This window comes from Athalia rosae, chromosome 7 (assembly GCF_917208135.1).
Source record: "Athalia rosae chromosome 7, iyAthRosa1.1, whole genome shotgun sequence".
Classification (NCBI taxonomy): Eukaryota; Metazoa; Arthropoda; class Insecta; order Hymenoptera; family Athaliidae; genus Athalia; species Athalia rosae.
In genome coordinates, this window is record NC_064032.1 from 8,313,594 (window position 1) to 8,334,639 (window position 21,046).

The following is a 21,046-nucleotide window of genomic DNA, read 5'->3' on the forward strand; positions in this document are numbered from 1 at the left end:
AAAATTAGACCCTAACTTCGCAAGTGGCACCCAACGCGGGGCCCAAAAAGGGTTGATTTTGAACAACAGCAACAACAATTTCGTAAAAATTCAGTCAGAATCTCTCGACCCCAATTCATTTCGTAATTAATATCTTTTTTTGTAAATCTATCGACTATCCGAAACCGCGAATTTTCTTCGGTTATTCCACTACCGAAATCGTAGCAGTTGATTTCCCTTCCGTTACCGGCCGTTAAATTTTAAATCTCTCGAGCCTAAAGCTGGGTTCAGACGGACGCGGCGGCGCGGAGCGCGGTAGAGCGGCAGGGCGGTGTTCGCTCGAATAATTTCAATGTCGGTTCACATGAAGCTCGCAGGAGTAGTACGGTCCCGCGGCACAAAATGGCGTAGATGGCGAAACAAACGCAATATCTGAAAACAACACACGTAGCATAACCTGAATAATGTGAGCGATCATTTTGAAGTTTAAGAAAATAACTAACATGAGTGTGAATTGTGAATACGAACGGCAATGCTACGTGTACAGCTGCAATCGACGAAAAAGACTGCTCATATTATATTACTTATATCGTCAAGTTCAAAAAAGGAAACGAAGCAATAGGAATCTGTGGGTCCGAGATAGATTTTCAGTGACAAGCCGCCGACAATTCGGAGCAGATCGTTTATTATGGAAATGAGATTGACAGATAAAGAAAAGTACACTAATAACTTGAGGATGCCGCCAGAAATGTTTGACATGCTACTTCGAATAGTTGGTTCTCATTTACAAAAATCTGACATAGTTCGCCAATCTATTTCAGCTTCGACTAGACTGGCACTCACTCTCAGGTACGTTATCTCAATATAGTTTTGTTTAAACCAAAAACATTCATGAGTTTAATATAAAACATTGTTACTTTCAGATATTTAGCTTCCGGTGATAGCATGGTTTCAATGAGCTATGCATTCCGCATTGGAAAATCAACTGTTTCTGGGATTATTTCCGAAACTTGTGAAGTTTTATGGATCATTTTACATGAAAAAGTTTTATTGCAACCATCAACTGGAAATTGGATTAAAATATCAGAAAAATTCAGCAGTGTTTGGATTTCCCCAAATTGTATAGGCGCCATCGATGGGAAACATGTTATCATCCAGGTAAGACAAAACAATCATCTTAGCACAATGAATTACATTTATATAACATCTAATACGATTCTTATAGGCTCAACCGCATTCTGGTTCAACCAATTTCAATTACAAAAATAGCCACAGTGTGATACTCATGGCAATGTGTGATGCTGATTATTGTTTCACACTGGTTGACATAGGTGCACATGGTAGGCAAAGCGATGGTGGAGTTTTCCGTAATTCGAATATAGGCAAAGCTTTTGAGAATGGACTACTAGACCTGCCCCCACCCAAAAAAATCTCTCTTGAAAAGGAAGCATTGTCATACGTGATGGTTGCGGATGAGGCATTTTCATTGACGCATTACATGTTACGACCATTTCCTCGAGCTAGCTTAACCCCTGAAAAACGCATATTCAATTACCGACTAAGCAGAGCTCGAAGAGTTATTGAAAATGCGTTTGGCATCTTGGTTGCGAGATGGAGGATTTTCCGGAAACCGATAATTTGTTCAATTGAAACTACTGAGAGAATTATTAAAGCATGTGTTTGTCTTCACAATTGGTTAAAAAAAATAGAAGATTTTGCACCTGCCACTAAGAGAACGTATTGCCCGCCAACTTTTACTGACAGCATATCGTCAAATGGTCAGATCGCAGAAGGCAGATGGAGAGTCGAAGCTCCAGGTACTGAGGGATTGGCTGAACTCCATCGAACTGGTAGCAATAGGTTCAGCCAAAACGCAAGTGTACTAAGGCAGACGTTCACTGATTATTTCAACAATGAAGGTGCTGTTGACTGGCAGTGGGCTCTAGCACAAAATAATTAATTTCAATTTAAGTTTGCGCAATAGCGTCGTAATTGTAAATAATATGTGTACGAAGTGTATAAATGGAATCATCATGTACTATTTGGAGCAATGGATTGTAAATATTAAAACATAACAGTATTTCATATAAAATTTATTGAGTATTTTTTAATGTAAGTTTTTTGGTTCTCATTTAGTTTTTTAATTATACTTTGCACCATTAATTCGTTTTTTGTTTGGTTCCGTATTCCCATTGGAATAATACTCGTAGCAGTTCTATTTCTGCTTCTACACGAACAGAGGGATTTATCTGATCCAGTCTCTGTAAGCTAGCCGCCAATCTTCTACAGAAGCTTTCAATCTCTGTGACGTGTATGGGTGGTGTAGGTGGCGGTGTGAGTTCCAATGGTACTGGGGGTGGTGGCATTTGTATCGGTTGCCGAATCGCCCCCAACAATGCTTCTTCAATATCGCTGGACGCCCTTCTTCCTACCAAAAAGTTTAAAATATATAGTACGATTATTTGTCAAGATATATTTAAGTATGTTATGAATTGATACATACTCTTTTTAATTTTTGACTTGTTTGCAATAAGGCTGCTGGCACTGCAAACGCTGGAGCTAGGGCTGCATGAAGCTGGATTTGAGCTATCGTATGGATTACTGTGTTCCATAGTCTGGTCACTTAATGGAGGAAGCTGAACGTTGCATGTAGTACTGAAATTGCAGGATATTTGATTTTGGATATAATCTATGCGATAATTGATACTCACTCTTTGTTTTTTATGATGTCATCTAGAAAACGCATCAGAGCATAATTTCTGTAAGCGGGTGGCTTTTTTATCTGTGCAGCTGATCCACTTGGTACGTATTTTTGATCTTCTTTCTTAGCCTTTATATATTTATCGCGCTCATTTTTCCATTTTTTTTGCAGGTCTGCAATTGGAATCTCACCTAGAATAGTAACATGATCCACTTCTTCCGTACATCTGCATCATTACCGTTATATACTACCTTGAAGATTCACATATATTTTTCGCCAACAGCTATCGCGTTTAGCACGACTTCGTTGCTCAATCGGTATCCGGTGATCGTACAATGCTGGATATTTCTGTACCTCAGTAATTAATAGCTCATCAAAGTTCTTTGGAGAATCAGTATTACTAGTAGGTACTGAAAGCTCAGCTTCATTGTTACTGGAGTCCACTGAAAGCAAAATGTAAAATTTATGTTATTCTATAACACTTCGGAAATAATTTTACGATGTATTTGCGGGAAACTAACACAAGAATAATACTCCGTTTTCATCAGCTCGGACGTCGTCAATCCGCCCAAGAAAACATCCGTGATTTTCAACATCATCTACATCGAGTTCGTCAAGACAAAATTTGCAAGACATGGATATTTCCTGTAATTATTCAACTTTATTCACAATGTGTGAACTAACTACACGTCTAGGGCTTCAAGATATTTGTATACTTACCATTGAAGACATTTTCACTTCACCACGAGATAATGTCGTTTGCTCCGTTGTTCTTAACCTCAAAGTACAAGGTAAGTATTAAAAAGAGATATAAACATTAGACGAAGAGATCCGACTCTCTTCTCCGCAAAAGTGCATTCCGCCACGCGGGGAATAGAAATAGAGTCTACTTTAAGCGGAGCAACCTTGAAATCGCGCGGAGTATATTTCAAGTGTGCTCATTGGGTGGGCTCTACCGCGCTCCGCGCCACCGCGTCCGTCTGAACCCAGCATAACAGTCAAGGACTAGGCCGCGACAAACAAGTGCCTGTAAACATCGCGATATTTTTCGATACGACCTCGACCGCTGTTTTCCTTGTCGTTGCTATCCGCGACCTCACTTTTTCTGACCCCCGAAGTCTATGTCGTCGCCCCCTGCTAAGGACGCGTGGATCTATTTGCCAACAGCCCACGAGTTACGCGCGCAGCGCCAACAGACGTCGCGTTTGACCGTTGGAACCCTCTCGCCCTCTCGCGATCGGTTTCTTCGTGACGGTCAACCGCCACACGGGCAAATGGGCGATCCCCCCGTTCCCGGCGTTTCCGCGCCTACCGCGCCGAACACCCTTCAAGTACCGGACGACCAGCAAAGTCCGCAATCCACGCACACCGTGTTGGAGGAAAGCCCTCCCGATCTCCCGAATATCACCGACGAGGTTCCCCTCGCCGCCCGGAACTCGCCCGTGACGCTACCTCCCGCCGCGCTCTCGACCCACGGTCGCGGCCGAGCTCCGCCGACGCCGGCCGAACCGCGTCAGACTCAGCCGAGCGTACCTTATTCTCCCGAGCGTGAAACGATGGCCGGTCGAGCCCACCACTACTAGTCGCCGCAAGCCGAAGATCTCCCGCCGTTCCGAACGGACCCGAGGGAATACGACTCCCGTTAGTATGGGTCACGACCCTACGCGACTTCCTCTCGCGCCTCGCTTGGTCACCCGCCAAATTCAATTGCCGCTTATGAGGCTATGCGTAAATGGAATCTGAGATTCACTGGGGCACGCAATGAAGACCCAGAAGCGTTCTCGCTACGAATAAAGGAGGCCAACCGGCGTCGTATGTCAACGTTCCCGCGATGCCCGGAAAACTATCCGGGGAACCGGGCGTCAGGGCAGGACCGGAACCCCACGACCTAATCGCGCCCGCCAGTTCTCCCTTGACCTCCCGACCTCCCGACTCTCGCGTGGCATCTCCCGAACTCGACGCCATCGGCATCAGCTTCGAGGCTACCACCCTCGGGTCGGAGCCCCCGCCGCTCGAATCATCGGCCGTCCCTTCTATCGAACCGGTCGTCGAAGCGTGTACCCCGGTCTATCCGAACAACGGGAAACCGCTGCTTTTTATCACGTGTCACGTCCTACGCTATCCGGTTCGCGCTTTGTTCGACTCTGGCGCTTCGGGCACGTTTATTGATGCCACTACGGCGGAAATAATAGATTCACTTGGTTTTCCGATTCACCCCTCGCGCTACAGATCGGTCACGCTGGCCGCAGGCAAGAATACCGACATCACTGGTAACGTCACTCTCCCGATGCGTGTACAAGGGGTCACCCGTGCCGTACAAGTTCGCGTAATTCCGTCTTTGCGGTTCCCGTGCATTGTGGGGCTGAATTTCATCCACACCTTCGAGCTGCTCGTTGATTTTACGGGGCCAACCTGGTCGTTGAAAAATACTCCCGATAAATCGTACCAATTCCAACTGGGCAGGCGACCATTGTCCACAGCCTCTTGCAGCGGCATAGCCACGCTACGTCCGCCCCAGGCTCAGGCGTTAGCAGATCCGCTGGCTTCCGAGATTCCTCCTGCTCCTGAATGTCTCGGAACCACCACTCTCGCGACCCATTTCATCGACGTGGGCGATCACCCCGCGATCCGACAACGATCCTACCGCATATCACCCGTCATTCAGGCTGCAATTGATACCGAGGTCGACAAAATGTTAGCCGCCAACATTATCGAGCCATCCCATAGCGAATGGGCTAGCCCCGTCGTCATGGTCAAAAAACCTAACGGGTCCTACCGATTCTGCATCGACTTTCGCCAAGTTTTTTTTTTTTTTATAAAGAAGAAAGAAAGAGAGAGATGGTCAACCAACCAACCTCGCACCATCGTCTCCCTTTCAATCTTCAATCTCTTTTCTCTCTGAGATCTTTGGCAGAGATACCATTACAAAGCTTTATTTGAATATATTTACATATATACATATATACATGGGTTCTTATGGAAGAACTGAACTCAATCTAGGCTTACGCCATAGTCGTCATTTGATTAAATCTGATCCAGCACCTATACGTCCCCCGAAGGACACTTTGGGAACAACTACCCAACAACTTCTGATCACAGCCAAGTGCAATAAGGTCTTTAGCACTACCACTGCTCCACACTCCCTTCCACGACAACGTGGCAGATGTCACACGAGCATCCGGCACACTGCCTCCCAGGTCGGCAGCAGCTCTTAACAATAGGCGGTTACCGCCATACTTATCAACTTTTTGCCTGTGGCACGCTTCCATAGAGCCAGATCTTATCTGTACGTCAATTATGTACGTGGAGCCGTTCCTGCTTGCCACAAGGTTAGGTTTCCACACCCCATTGGACAAGCAGAACCTCCTCTCTCTACACACGCTCCAGCCAACTTGAACTAGATGTTCCTCCAACATACTGCACACGTTGTCATGGCGCCTTATACGACCTCCATGCGTGCGATGACACTGTTGTATGACATGCATAGCCGTCTCAGATGATTGGCACCCGGCGCGACACATAGTGTCCATTTGCGCTCTTCTGTCCCCACGAGATGTTCCCACTCTAGTAGGCAATACCCCATAGCGAACTTGCAGAGCAGCAATAAAGTCCGCAGACCTCATCGCACCCTTACCCAAAAACTCTGTATTAGTAGACACCTCCCTGACAGCCCGCAACTCCGCACCATCGACCGAGCTATAGAGCTTTTCAGACCGCGCTTGCTTTACAGCACTTTTCGTGACTGTTTCAGGAGCCCAGGTATCCATGACTTGTTTAGCCCACTTCAAATTAGCTCGGACGAAGCGAGAAGCTGCCGCAGCACGTGCAGTGGGAAGCTCTGAATCAGCTAGGCGCGTGATGCGCTCGATCTTTAATCTTGGTACTGTTGTCGCTAAGGACAGGACTCCCAGCCCACCTCTCTTAACTGGTGCATGAAAAATGCCCAAGGCAGCATCCTTCGGGAGTCGTAGAGCTGTTCTTACGAACTGTCTAATCTCAATGTCCAACGCTTTGAGCGTACCAATACTAGTCTTTCCAAGGACAAGCCCCGCAAGAACTTTAGGAATTAAATTGGCTTTTAAGATGTTTAGCCTCTGCTGTGGCTTCAGAGGTGCCCTTTTGAGCCTAGCCAGGAACATATTCAAAGATGCCTTACACTCACGCCGCCCTAGGGCCGTGAAGGAAACACCAAGGTACTTCCAGGATTCCACAACATTGGACTGTTTTATGGACTGGCCATAGATATAAAATTGCCGATCACTTAGGACCTCATAAGTCTTATCTTTCCCACTAGGCACAAAAGACACTACTGAGGACTTATTAGGGTTTAACTTAAGGCCTGCCTCATTAAGCTGCCTAGACACTAGGTCTAGCAAAATCTGCTGTCCCCTTACAGAGGAAGAAATGAGACATAGATCGTCTGCAAAGGCCAAGCAATTGACCATAGAGCCATTGAGATCGAAGCCAATATGGCTAGGCAAAATGTCCAAGGTTTCGTCCGGAAGGATGTTAAAAATAAGTGGACTGAGAGGGTCACCCTGGCGAACGCCCCTTCTTACTCTGATACAGTGCTTGGCGGTTCTGTCAAGCGCTAGCTCCGTAGTGGCACACGCATAATAATTTCGGATGTAAGATATTAACTCATCTGGACAGTCAATGCGCCGCAGCGCTAAGAAAATTGCATCATGAGACGCAGAATCAAAGACCTTGGCAACATCCAAAGTACTGATGTGCACTTCCCTACGCTCCACCCTAGCAGTAGTAAGCACAGTGTCCAAGATTAGAGTATTTTCTGCGACGCCATCAACTGGAATGAACGCCCTCTGTTTATTATAAATAGTGATAGCCTGCGTAAGCCGCGCAGCCAAGATCTTATGCAAGTGCCTGGTGATTACAGAGGTCATACTTAGAGGCCTGTACTGATCTGGAGAGTCCGGGTCGCTCTTCTTCGGAATAAGGATGGTCCTCGCCCTTGCCATACCTGGGGTCAGGGCACCAGCCGCTAAGCATAGATTGAAAAGCTTAGCCATCGCCAATGCAGGCACTTCACTCCATTTCTCGACTGATAGATTGTCCGGGCCCGGCGCAGAGTCCGCCTTGAGACGAGACTCCCGCACCTCACCCAATGTGATTGGCGCGATTAGTGTCTGACTTCTAAGATGTTTAGTCGAGAGGCGCCCCGTGTCAGCAACCTGTTTTGACTGCGTCTCAAACACTGGCTTCCAAAACTCCAGCATAGCTTCGTTCGACGGACGCTTGCTGTCCTTGACCGCCCCTTCAAGGATTTCTCTGGCAGCTATCTTTGGATTTTTCTTTATAGCTGATTGCACCCGAGCGTAATCACGCTTTCGTTGCCTGCGCCTGGTATCAATAGAGTTAGGACGCGGCTTCGCCATCTGACTGGCCTTTGGAGCCCCAACCAAAGCAGAAGAGAAAAGCTCATCTAGAGCTGCTGGGTTAAAATTACCCTCAAGAAAGGTCTTTATAGCCTCGTTAATCTGGCCTTCGAAGCCCTCACACGGCTCCGCAGAATGCTCCATCAACCAATCAACGAGCTGCTCCAACGTTTGATTTTGTCGCTGAGCCGAAGGAACTTCAGATTGACTTTCTTCCTCCTCCTCGAAATGCACGCTCTCCACCAAAGCAGCTTTGATCTCTAGGTATTTCTTGTTTCGAATTTGACTCTTAATGCTTTCAAATGTGCGTTCAGGCATGTGTTCATGTAATGTCCGTACTAAGTTAGGCTGGTTTCTGCGACGGAGGCCTATTTCTAATCGGGCCAGAATTGCCCGCTGTTCGCCAGACCACCGCGCTTTTACCCGCTCAACCGTTATTGCCTCATTAGCCTCAATAGGGTGCATACGACGTCTATGCACACTCAAGCCACCTACAGTTTTGCATACAAGCTGGCAATGCGTGCAAGTTCTATGTTCGATTTCATTTGTGCCCACAGGCTGCTGTGCATTTGGATCGTTGTTATCGGCCGGGAGATCAAGTTCGACCCCCGTAGCGCCGCTGTTCGAAGCAACATCCGCCTGGACTAGTTCTACGTTCAGTCTTCCAACCCGAGCTTTGCCGGTTCTGTTAATCGGTGGATCAACAGTAAAAGATTTCATCCGAGGCTCGTTATTGTTGTTGGGACCGACTTTGATTGGAGCGATAAGGGCTGGTAACCCCCATCACCCGAAATAGCCATTACCGCTCTCAGCCGCCTAAGCGTTGCCCGACTCTCACCACGGGGAGGTGTACGGTTGGCACTTGGGAACCCCAACTAAAGGCGTTCGCCGGGTAACCCTTAAGACAGTCACTCCGTCTCCAAGAGGGACGCGTATCCTCTTCCGCGCATGGATAGCATCCTGGACAAATTACGCTCCGCACGTTATATCTCGACGCTCGATCTGAGCCAGGCTTATTTTCAAATCCCGCTCGCTGCAGCCTGTCGCGAAGTCACCGCATTTATAGTTCCCGGCAGCGCCGTGCCTAGCCCTTCAGGCACCTGGGGCAAGCTAAGAAAAACCGCCTTTTCGAATACAAATATTTTGATACTAACGATAAATCAATTGATGAATAATTGACAGTGGACCCGGTGGTTCGTCACTCCTACCGTATTTATAATGACTCCAAACCACTGTACTTTTCATCACATCGAAAGCCTTTACTCGAAACTTATTTTTCTTGCTTTCACTTTTGCAAAGTCTGCAATAAGCTCCTGATAGTCAATCAGATCACATAATTCGCTTTCAATGGATATGGTGGCTAATCCGACCAAGCGTTCCTGGCTCATTGTCGATCGCAGATAATTTAAAAAAAATTTCAATTTCGAGAAGCTCCGCTCTCGTGACGCCACTGAAACGGGTAAACTCAATAATGTCCGCAAGGCGATGACAACGTTGGATACAATCGACAGAAGATCATTCTTCACGAGGTAATTCAAAACTTCAATTGGGGATTGATTCCCAGGCAAGATCAAAGCCAGATTAATGAGTTCGTCACACAGATCAATCCCATCAATATCCATGTGATCCCCATCTGATAATGTTATCTGTAAATCCTCGCAGCTCTTCATTATTTCTTCTTTCATTGAAGACTTTGGAGCATGAATATCATAAGAGAATTTGAAATCATTGCTGTGTACCTGTAGTTGTTGAAATCTCTTTCCAATCGATACCACTGCCGTATCAACAACATGGTAAAGAAATTCTATTCGGAATTGTTTCTCCGGATTGTGCACAAATTCATCCCGAGCTTCGTATTCGAAATTACGTTTTTTACCCCGAACGCGAACCGTGTTTCCAGGGGGGAATACTGTCTCTATCTCTACTTCAGATGCTAAGTCTCTCGCTTCGTGCAATATTCTAGAAAAGCTTTCTTCAGATCTATACTGCTTCAGAAAATCGATAGTTTTGTCTAAGATGCTACAGCATTCAACTATATTCAAAGCAGGATTTTGTAATAATTTTGACGCGACATTAACTTTGTTTGGAATATCGAACCAAATGATCACGCAACAAATGAATTTAAAATTCGCGATCGATTGGGCTAAGCACTTAGCCTCATATTTCAATGCATTATTATTTTTTTCATCGAGCGAGATTTCGACAAGTGCATCGTAGATCTCCCCAAGCTGGTAGCGCATGGGTTTGATGGCATCAACCCTACTTTCCCAACGCGTATCACTGACAGCTTTCAAAGTCAGAGATGGGATATGTTTTTTAAGCACGTCCCACCTACTCGTGGAACTCGGAAAAAAAACGTACAGCTTTTGAATAAGTTCAAAAAAGCCTGTAGTTTGACCTGTGGCCGCAGCAGCATCGCCAACTACGAGGTTGAGGGTATGAGCTGAGCAAGGGACAAAGAAAGCTCGAGGGTTTCTTTACAGAATCCTATTTTGCACCCCAGAATGTTTGCCCTTCATGTTCGCCCCGTTGTCATAGCCTTGACCACGCATATCAGAAAAGGCAATACCCAAATTCTGTAGCTCATCAAGAATAACCTCTGTCAATCCTTTACCCGTGGTGTCAGTAATAGGGAGAAATCCAAGAAAATGTTTTCTTATTTCGAATTTTTTAGCCTTCTCATCATATGATACGAATCTGATGATGATGGACATCTGTTCAATACGACTTTTGTCGGGCGTGCAGTCTAATATGATCGAGTATCACTTTGCCATTTTTATCATACCCACTATAGAGTCACGTATTTTTTTGGACATCAACGAAATAATTTCATTTTGAATTCTATTACTCAGGTAATGACACCGCGTCTCTTCGTTTCTGATACGTGATACATGCTCGGCCATTATCGGATCGAATTTTGCGAACAGTTCTATGAGTTGCAAGAAGTTGCCGTTATTACGCTTGTACAGTTTATTCGAGCAACTAACCGCGCAGTGCGAGAGATTGTGTGGCTAGATATTGTATGATACTGATTATACGCTGCAGAACATTACGCCAGTGCTCGATTTCTCGATTCAATACGCGCTCATGTTCTCTATCTACTGTATTTTCGGTTCGTAATCGATGGTGGAATTCTCTCCAATTTTTAAACGCCGTAAAATGTTTCACGGATTTTTCGTGGGATGCAAGATCTCGCGATATGTGCTTCCAATCAGAGGAACCGTTCGTGGGCCACTGTCCTAAGATGAGTTTTGAAAATAGAAGACAGCAAAAACAATATATACTATTTTGCTCTTTTGAGTAAATAAGCCAGGGTCGAGTGACTGTTTCGCCACTATTCAGATGCCGGGTATAAAACGCAGGTGAGAAACGCCTACCGTTCTCGACGGGAAAATCAAAATCTTCGATTTGTACAGGGCCTTTTTCAACAATTAACTGTCGAATTTTGCGATCAGTGATGAATGGCCACTTCGAAGGGTCAGAAAATATCACATCGTGAATAGCTCCTACATCGCCTGGCACGCAGTCCGCGCTTCCGCTAATCGATGCACCCAATTTTATACGTTTCGCTACTGGCTCTGAGTTTGCATTAGAACTTTTAGGATTTTCTATATCCATTAATATGTCAGGTTGCATACCTAAAGGTTTGGCACATGTCAGATCAGGATTTTTCATCAGCGGTAAAATGGCAATGGTATCAGGAATCGAACAACTTGTGGCCAATTCATTGTCAGTTGTTCCATTTTCTGTAAGCTCTTTCTTATTTTCAGAAAAGAAAGCATTCACCTTTTTATTTTTTTTTAATGCGGCCTCTTTGACGAGGCGCATTTTTTCGTATTCCCAACCGGATTTTTTCGTGCGCTCCATGCTAGAAAATATTGAAATATGTCAGTTATATTCTATGCAAAATTTGGCAACGTAGATTAGATTTGTGGGAGCAAGAACAATCCGGATGTATATCAAATTAGGTCGATACAACGTTTGTAAGCATTTCCAAGAAGGAATTATGAGTACATCAGTATACGCGCTCTCGCTATCACAATGGCAATACCAAGCGCTGCAGCGGCAGAACCGAAGAGGAGTGGGCGAGGTGAGTGGTATGGCACTATGATGAGTGGTGAGATGGTGGCAGTACAAAGCGTTGTATAGTGTGACAGGCGTCGATGCGCCACCTGGGCGGATGTGCTCCGAAGCGCACTGGCTGTTTTGAAATATAGTATACAGGGTGAGTTTTTTATCTTGAGACATCCAAATATCTCAACAAATACGCATCATACAAAAAAATGTTCGGAGTCAAAACTGTTGGATCGCAAAGGGGAAAATTGACTCTGTAAAAATCAACCCCCCACCCAAACCCCTAAATGCGTAAGGGGTAGTAACTTTAAAATTTCAAATAGAAATCCTCATTTTTTATTGCAGATTCGAATTCGACATGAAAAAATACACAACTTTTGTTGGAAATTTTTTTTTCGATTCGAGACCCTGCCAGCACGTTTCCGGAGCTGCACATCCGTGAGTTTCGACATAGCGGTAGTCAACAGCGGCATTCAAACTTAGCAGAGAGTCATGGTGCAGTACTGAGAGGATCACGGCTGTGGTCAAAATGCCTTCATGGTGCGGTAGAGATGTCTTCGAGATGCGATACAGATGTGTTCGGGATGCGGTACAGATGTCTTCGTTCAGTCGTAGTTACCGAGTTATGCAAACATAAATTACAAACCGTATCAAAACTACGTTAACCTGCCTAATGAGTGTCACTTTGATTTCTCCCAGGGTTTTGTCGGTCTATCGGACGTCTTTCTGAAATTTCGTTATCTGCTTCAGTTAGGCGGCTACTGGGACGTTGAATCTCAAATGCAACGTCACAATACATCAGCATTATGCAAATGAAGCGTATAGGGTCATTGCGGATCACCCTATAAACAAATTTGGCTCAAAAACAATAAGGAACCTCGCCATGTTGCCACGAATGTATCTTTCAAAAATCAACTTGAACCATGTGGCCGATCGACCGATATCGTAGTCGATGCCTGCGACCAGGAAGAAGAAATAGAATGTGATTTTTCAGCAACTTCAACCCTCAATAACTCAGCAACTACTCAACCGATTTTGCCCAATTCTTGCGAGCGGAGTCGTTCGGCGAGGCTTTTTTGATGGTTGAAAGGCGTTGAAAAATATCAAGTGGTTTCAAAGTTATGACATGCCGTATGCAGGTATAACTGGATCGGCCGGGCGAAGGATTCTCGGCTAGCGCCCGCCGCTAACATTTCAGGTCAGCAAAGAAAAAAAAATTGAAATAGGATGAAAAAATTGATGAAAAATCGGAAAAGATCAGGGAAATTAGGGGTTTGAAAATTTATCGCAAACAAAGGAAAAAAAAAATGTTGAAAGGAGGGGGGGAAAAATATTCAAAAAAAAGCAAAAAAGTAATAAGGGGGGAGCCTTCGGGTACTTGGCGGCGATTCGCTACTGCGAATCTTGATTGTGAATATTAACGGTCATTTCAAAACTCCCATCACCTACTACTTCATCCATAGCATGACTGGTGAAGAAAGAGCTAATGTCACTACCCAATGTCTTACAGCTTTGCATAAGCATAATATAGATATTGTTGGTCTGACCTTTGTCGGTGCATCCACTTATGTTACGGTGGTTGAGATTCTTGGTGCAAAGATGAATTAGGACACAATGCAATGTTTTTCTCTACATCCAGTTACCAACTCACTGGTCTTTGTGTTCTCTGATGCATGTCACATGCTGAATCTGGTTAGAAACACTCTTTCAGCTTCTGATATTTTGGATGAACCACAAAGAGTGGTGAAATAATGATACATGCAAGAACTTGTGAACGTTTGAGGAAAACAAGGGTTTCATGCCGCAATGAATGTTCGACGCAGGCACATTGACTTTCATAAAGAAAAAATGAAAGTCAAGCTCGCAGCACAGGCCCTTAGTCAAAGCGTCGCAGATGCATTGGAATTTTGTGGAAAGGATATTCATTTACCTGAATTTTCCGGAGCTGCCACCACTGCAAAGTTTTGTGCCATGTTCAATATCTTTGACCTTAACTCTCGGAACAAATATTGCAAAAATCAGTCGCAACGGTGCATCACACCTGCAAACATTGGTGAGCTTCAAGTAAAAGCTGAAACTTTCATTTCTAACATCAAAGGGTTACAGCTAATGGATGTGGTCAGGAAAGGAAACATTTCTATTCTTCATAGTAGGCGCACAACTGGATTTCTGGGATTGATTCTATGCATCAGAAGTGCCATCCGCTTAGCACAATACATGTTTTAGGAGGGTCGTATATCATATGTTCTCACGTACAAGATGACTCAGGATCATGTTCAAACGTTTTTTTTCTGTGTTCGGCGAAAAAGAGGCTTTATCAGCAACCCCAGCTGTCGACAATTCAAATCAGCATAAAAGCACTTGATGACACATGTGAATGACATGATCCCTATGTCAGGCGATTGTATTTCCCGTGACGACACTGTTAAGACGCTGTGTGCATCATTAGAGATGCGCGCGTAAATGATTAACACTGTGTGGGATAAGAGGACAACTAGCCTTGAATGCACTTGCGCGATCTATTGCGAGAAGGCCTTGTTGGTCGCATGAGGATATTTTTGTTGTACTATTTCGATCGGAGAGCGCTTGCAGCCACACGCCTACCACTTCTACGGACTAATAAACTCAATTTATACTAAATAATTAGGGTGAGATTAATTTACCTTCCAAAAATTGAACAGAAACACTGTTATTACATGCACCTGGCACAGAAAATGATCAAAATTCAGCCAAATCAGACGATACTTTTGATGTCACTAAATTAACTAGCATCGTATTCTTGGACCACGATTATCAAGCACCCTCAGGATGGTGTTGGAATAAGTACGCTTCAGAAGAAGTATCCTACATTGCCGGATACCTTGTTCGGTTTATCCGGAGAAAAATAACTTGCGAACTATGTATCGAAAGCCTTATGATGGATTCTGCTTCGTGCCTGCTGCAGAAACGAAAATGCAGAGGAAAACTGATCACACTCATTGTCAGTCGCGATGTTGGAGTAGTCTGCAAAGTTGCCGAAAAGATCTTGAGGAATACACCAAATATATTTGTTGTTAAAGATATCTGCACTACTCTTATACGGCAAGCATTGAGAATTTTGCCGCAAAACATATTTGTCAATGCCGATCACATGCTTGATCAAGAATCGCTGTCAGACTACCGACATCAGCTTATTTGTGCAATTCTCAGGCAATATTTTCAGGTTCGGCTTCATCATGAGGCAGCTTCTGAACGAGACTGCTTCTCTAGAATAAGAGCACACCACAACAAGTTGATCCTATTTGCTGACCAATAATATTTATTTATTTTTGAGTAGTAAATTTAAGTCACTGTTCTTATCTGTTGACACGTACTGAATGAGAACACTGGCATTATTATCGTTTGATCATTCATTTATGTTCTTCCATTCCCTAACATCACCACAAACTGCATCCAAAAAGAACGAAAGCAACACATATGACGAGTAAAAGATGAGAAAAGGTTAGAACTATACCGCATGTAGGCAAAGGTATGGCGTGTAAACACTCAGATCAGTGTCATATAATGTGCGAAAGTGTCTATAGAGGGGTTGAGACCCGCCTCCAGTTCCCTTTTCATATAACCTGAGCGAGAGAGATAGAGCGTGTTCGCTTTCTCTGTCTTGGCTCCACTGCAGCCATACTGCAGCCGACTAAATGCTCGGTCGATGGTTTCGAGTCTATAGGTCAATCATTAGAAGTGAGAAATGTATCATTAGTAGAATGCAAAAGCTGCGGGTGATTTACCAATAACAGGGATGGATTCAAAAACAATTGACAACGCGCGAGAAACAAGTGCATGCGCAACTGAAAAACATTTAAACACGAGATTTCACTACTCTTTTGTCTTGTTAATGCGTTATTAAGGAGATTCATATTGCATTACGCAAAAAAATCGAAAGTAATGAATCTCGTGATAAAATGGATTAAACCAAGCGTGGGCAGATGAGAGGACTCTGGGAGTCCGGTGTGTCGGTTCCAGCGATAGCAGGTGAAATAATTCATGAAGAGTAGAAGAAGCTGTCTTGATCAATCAATATAATCGATTTTTGTGACCATCTGATCTTTGTAGCCAAAGTCAATATCAGCGTCTCTACAGCAAAGCGCTGGATCCAAAAGTTCAGAGAAGGTGGCATCGCGGGACTGTAGGACCATCAAAGAGGCAATGGTGCTGCTCGCCAAACTACAGCTGTTGAGGATCAGGTCTGTTTTTCTTCATCAGGCCTATTGATTTCTTCTCTTGTTTTTGGATCCATGCATTTCTTCAAACAATTATTTTTTCATCAGCTGTATTATTGTAACACAGGTGAGAGCTGATCCGTTTCAGGCAGCAACCGTTGTCGGTCCCACCGTGGGAGTCGCTGCCAGCCCCTGGATCGTCCGAGCCCGAATAAAGGAAGCAGGATTGACGTGCAGGAGAGTGGTGAAGCAGATGGACCTCACCAACGGACATCGGGAAGACCGGATCAGCTTGGCACTCCAAGGGCTGACGATCACCGACGAGAAATGGAGTATAGCAGTTCTTGACGATGAGAAAGTTCTTTTCTCGGATAAGGATGGCCGATTGAATTAGTGTAGGGAAGATCGGGAACGCTACAATTCTCAAAATGTTGTAGCGGCGCATCACAGTGGACGCGTAAGTGCAGCGTATTGAGGGTGGATTTCGGCTGCTGGTCCAGAAAAATTAGTGTAAATAACGTGGAACATGAACGCCGAGCAATACATTGATATTCTAGAAAATGCATTGCTTCTTTCTGTCAGGGCAATATACCCGGCCCAAGATATGCCCATGACTCGTATTGTTGAGGACAATAGCGCAGTGCACAGAGCCCGAAGCGTGCAGGACTAGTACAGAGCACACCCAGAACTGCAGCGGTTCGACTGGCCAGCCAAATGCCCGGATCTCCATCCAATGGAAAACTGTTGGTCTGGAATGGTCCGAGGCTGGAGGCCTGTTGCCAGAGAGTGGGAGGAAGGCCTGAATCTTCGAGTCAAAGCGAAGTGGGAAGAACTACGCGCTAGGCCAGAGTATTTTGAGGCAATTGTTGGTTCGATGAACCGTCGAATGCATATTGTACTCGAAAATCATGGTTGGTGGACACACTACTGAATAAGGACGTAAGCGCCTAAATTCTACCGCCTCGTTTTTGAGTACATGTGTAGTTAGTAGGGCATTGACCAATGAGAGCTGAGTACTCTTTACCTTCCGCACTGTGCTGTTGCCTGATAATACAAAGTAATTGGCATTTTATTGAAATTCTTTTCCGAAGTGGTTTTTGTCTCTCTAGCATGACATTTTATACTGTAAAATCCATATTCGTTTCAAGTTTCTTGAGTCTATCTCTCACTGCTCTCTAATCAACTGATTTGAATCAATTATAACGGGTATAGTTGTTTTTATTTTCTCCAACTTTTGAAACCACCTTGTAGCTTTCAGTTCATATCTCGATACATAGTATTCGTAGACGAGGTAAGCATTGTATTTTCTAAATGTTTTTCTGTCTGAGCAATGCATTGCATGATAAAAAAACAGAAACTGTTGGGTATCGTCATATAAATTGAATGCTCGTCGTTATTCAGGGATACAGATTGTTGCGTTCAAAGTTTCGGGTAGAGGGAGGGGGGGGGGGGGGGGGAATATTTCAGTCATTAAGCATACCTGGAACAATTTCAGGGTTTTTAAATGTTAGGGCCCTCATCTTTTTCACACAAAAAACCACATTTCCTTCATTAGTATTTGTAGAGAACTTTGCCGTGATTTGCTCGAAGCTGAATTTTTTTCTATTTTATTATTTGGTGAATCAGTCGTCACAAATAGCTTCGTATTTTAATTCAGCGTACTATTGGTTATCCAAATAGCTATCTTAGTCTTCCGGGAAAAACACTTCCATCACTTTATAATTTTATGTTATGCATCGGATGATTTATGTTTTTGTTATCTTCAAGGGTCTTGGATACCAACATATGTATGTATCATTTTCAAAGCGAGATATCAAAGTTTTAACTATTCGGGCGTGATATCGACGTATTCGGAAAAGCAAGAGGTGCATATCTCTTTATTCTTCGGTAGGAATGTGCGCTGGTCGGAAAAATCAGGTTTTAAAAGTAAAAAACTATAAAATTACTTGCTCACCACTTTGACTACCCAGCGCACTATCCTAGCTATGAATAAAAGAAAATACACCTCTTACTTTTTTGGAAAAGTCTAAAATACGCTCGAATACTTAAAACTAGCAAATATCCGACAACTCTACGCTTTTCGGTCGGCCATATTGTCTTTAGACAGGCCCACATACGGTACACTAGTGTTGAAATTTTCCGCTGCACCGCGCGCTCCAACCGCGTATCATGAATCCATTCTGGATTCGTATTTGCGGAATTGATATCTGTTGTAATTTCGCATGTCTGAATGTTAGAACAGTTCTGATTTTGCGATTGGCACGAGTCTAATTGCAAAATTTGCCAACTGTTAGAGATTCTAGGTTTATGTACTTAATAAAATCAACTCCTTATTCAATCTTTATTTTAATTTTGAATAGTATTTGATCTTTGGTGTTCGACACAGCTTACTGTTACCTACTGACTGACTAACATGGTACAATAGCGCTCTTTATATATTCTTGTACTATAGTCCAGATCTTTCTAGTATATTTCTCCTCTAGTAATTTCTACTATCTTCTCTGCCTTTTATGTCTAGATGTTTCTAGTCTCCTCTTTACTGTCGCTAACTTACTTTCCTTCTTTACCTGTAATAGATTAGTTGGTATTGCTTTTTTCTCAACACCAACAATAATGATGTAGGTGATATTTATTTCAGAATTTCGAAAAACTATAAGCAAGATGGTAGCATATTTCAACTTCATATTAGTAATTCCAGGCATGAAATTGATGGTGCATTCATACACATCCTAAATTGAGATTCGAATGATAACAAGTTATAATCCGGTCAAAATATTTCACTATAGCATATAAATATTCGTAGAACAAGACATAGCAAACTAACTATAATAAACAGACCCTATGTATTCCTAATATTCATGCCGTACACAAAGCACATACATTACAAAAAACATAAAACGTCTTACCGGACAATTTTCAAGAGTAATAACATTGATATGCATAGTACAACATATTAGATCCTTCAAAATAGATCACAATTTTTTTTACGGCTTCGGCTATTTTTCGAATAACAAGACCGCTCTTGAGCAGCTGTCATACACTACATTCGCTTACTTTACAGCTGAGTCTTTGGCGAGGGCAACTAGCAGATTCCAATGGTTTGCAAATCTTACATGTCGAAGTTCTAATCTTCTCACAGTTATACTTGCTCCATTGAGAATCACAATTCCGGATTAGTAATATCCTTCAAATATATCACAGACTATCTCAAGGCTTAGGTGGGTTGTCGGAGAGCAAGATCGCTCTCGAGCAGCTACCGTACACTACATTTGTTTACTTTACAGCTGAGTCGGTGGCAATGGCGTGGGCGAAGACCCAAATTAGAAAATACGGGAAATATATGAGATGCATGTATATATCCAACCCCATACTCCCAACCCCATTTTCTCCCTATTTCTGAACAACCCACCTACCTGAAAATCATAACTGCCGAACCAACGAGCTCGGTACAATGTGAATCACAACCAGAAATGCACAGTAGGTTAAATTCTCGGTGGTTCACTTGTCCATATCGGTATTCTCATCCACAAGAATCAGAACTATTCATCCGAAGATGAACAATCCTTCATCTCGTGGATAGTAATACCAATATGAATAATTCAGCTGCCGAGAATTTGACCTACCGTGACTTTGTGGTCTTGGTTTACAGTTCTGCCAAGTCGGTCGATTGGGATAACAGAATAAGTTACTTGTAATACTCAGAAGTTCACTCTGTTATCGCAATAGGAGCTGTCCCCTGATAAGGACGTGCTTTTGTCACTGCCCGCCCTATCCCTACCCCGTCTCTCCTGTCCCCCCTGCTCTGCCCCTCCTGACCATTGCCGCGCCACCCCTGACCCCACCCACGCTTGGCAGCCGGCTTTGCTGCGGCGTCATCCTCGCTCTCCGTCGCTCTTTTCCCCCAGCCGTAGGAACCGTCCAGCTCCGAAAGATGCCGGCCGGCACGCTTCCCGCGGTGACGGTAAACGTCGTCTGCAGTAGGATGCGGGGGTGCCGATGGTTCCATGACGGGAGGCCCTAAAAAAATAAAAATATTAGATTATGTTATCAAAAAGTGCGAACTGGGAAGCGTTGTTATAAATCATGGAATTGTGAGTTTTCATATATTTCTTCCGAAAAATGTTAGTCAAAAAATTATGGAGTTTTATTCCACTAAACCAAGATTGATTGAATTGTGAAGCTGAGTGCTACATAATTTTCCTTCGATGATTTGGTTTTGAAGAGTCACGATTTTTTTGTTATTGAAATTGCGTAGATATTCGAACTCTCCGAAAAAATAACTGGTGTTTTCATAAACCGAGAATAAATATAAAGCGAAGATAGAATTGTCACGCATTTCGGATTGACGAAACGCACGACAATATACCAAAAATGCTATTCACAAGCTAAAGACTTGGTTTCTATGCCTTCGTAACATGAATAAATTCACGTGAAAATAACTATTCTTATTAGGGAATGGAGCTGTCACCTCATTCACCTGGAGCTCCGCCGTCGCCGCTTCGCCCGAGGACCCCGTCGCAGTCGAAACTGCCACCTCCGCTGCGGTCGAAGCCGTCGCCTCTGCTGGACCCTCCTTCGTATTCACCCGCTCGTCGGCGGATTCGGGTTCGGTTCGAGCCCGTTTCGTAAAGATTGCTTCCATCTGCGAGAAAATTCCCATGATACATTGTATTGAAATATTCTTAAAATGATACCGATAA

The 21,046-nt window shown here is 43.9% G+C and overlaps 3 protein-coding genes across 3 annotated transcripts; 1 reads left to right on the top strand and 2 right to left on the bottom strand.

The window, feature by feature from the left end:
* The first annotated feature begins 673 nt into the window (after nt 1–673).
* Nucleotides 674–1,939, top strand: LOC125501874 (protein ANTAGONIST OF LIKE HETEROCHROMATIN PROTEIN 1-like). Its single transcript, XM_048658990.1, has 3 exons — nt 674–828; nt 903–1,137; nt 1,205–1,939. The coding sequence occupies exons 1-3, from the start codon at nt 674–676 to the stop codon at nt 1,937–1,939; spliced, it is 1,125 nt and encodes a 374-aa protein (XP_048514947.1).
* Nucleotides 1,940–2,138: 199 nt separating this feature from the next.
* On the bottom strand, nt 2,139–3,412 carry LOC125501875. Its single transcript, XM_048658991.1, has 6 exons — nt 3,401–3,412; nt 3,202–3,325; nt 2,932–3,123; nt 2,691–2,853; nt 2,483–2,634; nt 2,139–2,407 (listed from the first exon to the last, which is right to left on the bottom strand). The coding sequence occupies exons 1-6, from the start codon at nt 3,410–3,412 to the stop codon at nt 2,139–2,141; spliced, it is 912 nt and encodes a 303-aa protein (XP_048514948.1).
* A 5,923-nt stretch (nt 3,413–9,335) lies between these two features.
* LOC125501876 (zinc finger MYM-type protein 1-like) lies at nt 9,336–11,943 on the bottom strand. The gene is made up of 4 exons (XM_048658992.1): nt 11,454–11,943; nt 11,064–11,315; nt 10,558–10,822; nt 9,336–10,407 (listed from the first exon to the last, which is right to left on the bottom strand). The coding sequence occupies exons 1-4, from the start codon at nt 11,941–11,943 to the stop codon at nt 9,336–9,338; spliced, it is 2,079 nt and encodes a 692-aa protein (XP_048514949.1).
* Nucleotides 11,944–21,046: the final 9,103 nt, after the last annotated feature.